The following is a 3,869-nucleotide window of genomic DNA, read 5'->3' on the forward strand; positions in this document are numbered from 1 at the left end:
GGGAATTGAACTCAGGACCTTTGGAAGAGCAGGCAATGCTCTTAACCACTGAGCCATCTCTCCAGCCCCTTCATGTTTTTTCTTAACACCAATGCCTGGTGTTTTGTTTTGGGCTTAGGGTCTCACTGTTTAGCTATGGCTGACTTGGAAGTCACACTTTGGAAGCTAGGCTGGCCTCGAACTCACAGAGATCCATCCTTCTGCTCCCGTTCGGATTAATGGCTTGAGCCAAGGCAGGGCCTTCTGTAACACAAGCTGGCCATATAACAGAGTAATCCTGAACTTGATAGTCTTATGTCCCAGTTTCTCACACTTGGCTAGCCCACTGTCTTGACAAGGGAATTTTAAGCGCCATTTGTTTACCTGCTCCTGTGACAGGGAAGTGACTGTTGGCCTAGAAAACTCAACCAAAGCTCTGGGCATATTCTGGGGCAGGAACCTTGCTTCGAGGGACCACCAGGGGGTGCCGTCGGGGAGACCGCGGCCTCTGCTAGCCTACCGAACCTCCGAAGTTTTCTTGGACACTGCCACCTGGGAACCAAGGACCGAGTTACTCACGGTGCAGATGTGCGCAAAGTCGCGCCGGCACTAGGAGATAGCAAGATTTACGCCTAGATGTGTTTCTTTCGTTTCCCTTTCCTCCTCCACCTCCACTCTCTCCCCGTCTCAACCCCACCCGCAGCCTCTGAAGCTCAGGATGGTCTTGAACCCATGATCCTGCATCTCCCCACTACTGGAATTACAATTACAAGTGTGCACACTTCTGTCCTGCTTGAATTTAGATCCCTTCTGTTATTCAGCCTGAACAAAATGTGCGTGTGCGCGAGCATGAGTGTGCATGCGTGCATGTGTGTGTGTGTGTGTGTGTACTGAGGAAAGAAGCTCTTTGTGTCCTACCAAGCCCGTGCCATATGTCCCCTTTCTTCTTCTAGCACACTCCTCCCTCCCTCTTCACACACACCTGTCTCAAACCCCCTCAAGCTATCACCATCCCCCGCTGCTGCTGCCACAGCCCTAACCAACTGCCTTTCCTCTCTAGCCCCTCCCAGGGGCCTGCCTTGAGCCTGCTCCGTGCTCCTCTGCTGTGGGGGTCTTCTTTTAGTTCTCGCTCTGTGTGGGAGGCAGTTTTCTGATCCCCAGGTGGATCTGTCATGGATCTGACTTCTGCTCCCAGGAAAACCCTTGTTGCCCCCAGGGAAAGAGCAGCACGTGTTGTGGGGATTAGCTTGTCCACCCCTCCCCCCACCCCTCCTGCATCACCGCAGCCTGGGAACTAGAGGCCCTGAGCACTTGCATCCCCTTGCCCCAGTGGCCAGTCATGAGCACAATCCTGAATTTCAGGTCTGGAAATCACTCATAAAATCTACCTTCTCATCATGGTCGGCCCGCTGAACCCTTGTCCCCTCCTCCTTGGAGGGTTTTGGGCTTATATAGGGAGCTGCTGTGGGTGGGTGGGGCTGGCCAAAGAAGCTTCTGCAGAGAAGGTGAGGGGGTTCTGGGAATTAACAGGGCAGGGGGAGCTGAGAGGCAACAACTGCCCTGTGAGAGCCCAACTCTCTTCTTCTGTAGAAGGCTCACAGCCAGGCTGTGGGATGCTGGGCGAATGGGTATCAGCCTGGGCTCTGCAGCAAAGGAGCATCCCCTGACAGATAGAGAAGAGGATGTGCTGGGTCCTCCCTCCTAACCTCTGTCCTTTCTCACCCCTGCTTCTATGTCCCCAGCAGGAAGATGAATTCTGCAGCAACAGAGGGAGAGAAGGGGTCTTCTGTGGTGGTGGGGCTGCTGGTTGTAGGCAACATCATTATTCTGGTGAGGCCCCAGTTCTGGGGAGCATGGGGGCGCGCGCGTGTGTGTGTGTGGGGGGTGACGGCCCCATGTCTATCTGTTTCAGTCTCTAGTCCCTGAAGGGAGCTGGAGGGGGGGGGGAGCGGGAGCAGCCTGTTCTCATGGTCTTCCTGATCTGTAACTGAGTCCTTGTGGAACTTGTAGATTCAACCACAACTTGCGAAAAATGCCTGGTAAGAGGAATGATGGCACATCCGTAATCCTAGCATTTGGAAGGATGAGGCCAGAGAGCTGCTGTGAGTTGGAGGCTGACCTAGACCAGAGTGTCCTGAGAGAGAAGGAGGGAGGAAGAGAGGAGGAGGGAGCAGCTGGGTGTGGTGCACCTCTGGGATCCCAGCACTTGGAGGTGCAGCAGGACAGTGTTCAAGGCCAGCTTCAGCTAAGTAGAAATTTGAAGACCAGCCTGGGCTGCAGGAGACCAAATCTTTAGAACAAATCATTCTGACTGGGTGTGGCAGCCCACACTTTTAATCCCAGCACTTTTGGAGGGAAAGCAGGGGATTGCTGTAAATTCAAGGCCAGTTTGGTCTAGGTAGGGAGTTCTAGGATAGCCAGGGCTATATAGCAAGACTCAGTCACAGCAAGGCAAAACAAAACAACAACAACAAAAAGAACGTAACACCAAGGCAGAACAGGGCTCTTCCCCTCTCCTTCCTCCTTCCCCCAACTTGGGCACTTGGGGGCAGTCAGTTCCAGGTCTGCTCACAATGAGCCTGGAACTACCAAGAAAATTTAGATAAAGCTTTGTGTCTTAAAACAAACAAAAACATGCAGGCTTTTGAAATGACTGTGGAGATAAATAAAGGTTGTCGTGGCTAAGCCTGAGGACTTACGGGTCAATTCCTGGGACCCATGGAGTGGAGGGAGGAAGCCGACTCCCACAAAAGTGTCATCTGACCTCCACACTTAAGGCATTGCACTTCTGCTTATGCACACTCATACACAAGACATATGAACATTGTTAAACACGTGGCAGCTATGATCACAATGCAACTGCTTTCAGTTTTTGAGACAGGGTCTCACTATGTGGCCCTGGGTAACCTGGACCTTGTTAAGTAGATTGGGTTAGCCTCTAACTTGTAGAGATCCTCCTGCCTCTGCCTCCTGAGTTCTGGGATTAAAGACATGTACCAAGCCAGAGATAGTTGACTCTTTTATTTTTATTTTTTTTAAGATTTATTTATTATGTATATGACATTCTGCCTCCATGTATGCCTGCACGCCAGAAGAGGGCACCAGATCTCATTACAGATTTGTGAGCCACCATGTGGTTGCTGGGAATTGAACTCAAGACCTCTGGAAGAGCAGTCAGTGCTCTTAACCACTGAGCCATCTCTCCAGCCCCTGTCTCTTTTATTTTTTAGGGTATTTCTATGTAGACCAAGCTGGTCTTGAACTCACAGATCTACCTACCTCTGGATTAGATTAGAGGCGTGCACCACCATGTCTACCCAAGACTTTTTATTTTATTTTTTATTGATTATTTGAGTTTCACACAGTCTGTTTTGGACACATTCAGCAACCCCTTCCCCAACTTTTCCCAATTTACTCCTTACTCACCCCAAGATTTTAGTTTTAAGTTATGTGTACATAGTCATTTTAGTGTCCCACGCCTTTAATCCCAGCACTCGGGAGGCAGAGGCAGGCAGATCTCTATGAGTTCAAAGCCAGCCTGGTCTGCAGAAAAAGTTCCAGAACATCCAGGGCTGTTACATAAAGAAAATTTGTCCCCCCAAAAAAGCAAAACAAAACAAAAAAAGTATTATCTTTTTCACCATCAGAAACACCCACAGAATACCCCAGTGTGACAGCACACACCTGTAGCGCTGAGGCAGCTGAAATAGGAGGATAGACCATCCTGGTCTACACAGTAAATCCTGGCCAACCTGGGCTACATTGTGAGACCTTGTCTCAGAAAACCATAACAAGAAACAAAAGCCTATCCACAGAGAAGTTGTCTTTCTTCTCCTCCTCTCTCTCCTCTTCCTCCTCTTCCTCCTCCTCCTCCTCCTCCTCCTCCTCCT

General features: G+C 50.3%; 2 protein-coding genes across 2 annotated transcripts in view; one reads left to right on the plus strand and one right to left on the minus strand.

Annotated features, from left to right (window-relative positions):
* LOC113457658 (zinc finger protein 420-like) overlaps positions 1–3,869 on the minus strand; it is a 1,205,902-nt gene that overhangs the window by 752,966 nt on the left and 449,067 nt on the right. The window lies entirely within an intron of this gene.
* The window catches only part of Upk1a (uroplakin 1A), an 11,451-nt gene continuing 9,310 nt past the window's right edge, over positions 1,729–3,869 (plus strand). The window contains exon 1 of the mRNA XM_026786297.1: positions 1,729–1,809. Within this exon, the coding sequence (XP_026642098.1) occupies positions 1,729–1,809 (81 nt within the window). The remainder of the gene's footprint in view (positions 1,810–3,869) is intronic.

Source organism: Microtus ochrogaster, linkage group LG4 (assembly GCF_000317375.1).
Source record: "Microtus ochrogaster isolate Prairie Vole_2 linkage group LG4, MicOch1.0, whole genome shotgun sequence".
Classification (NCBI taxonomy): Eukaryota; Metazoa; Chordata; class Mammalia; order Rodentia; family Cricetidae; genus Microtus; species Microtus ochrogaster.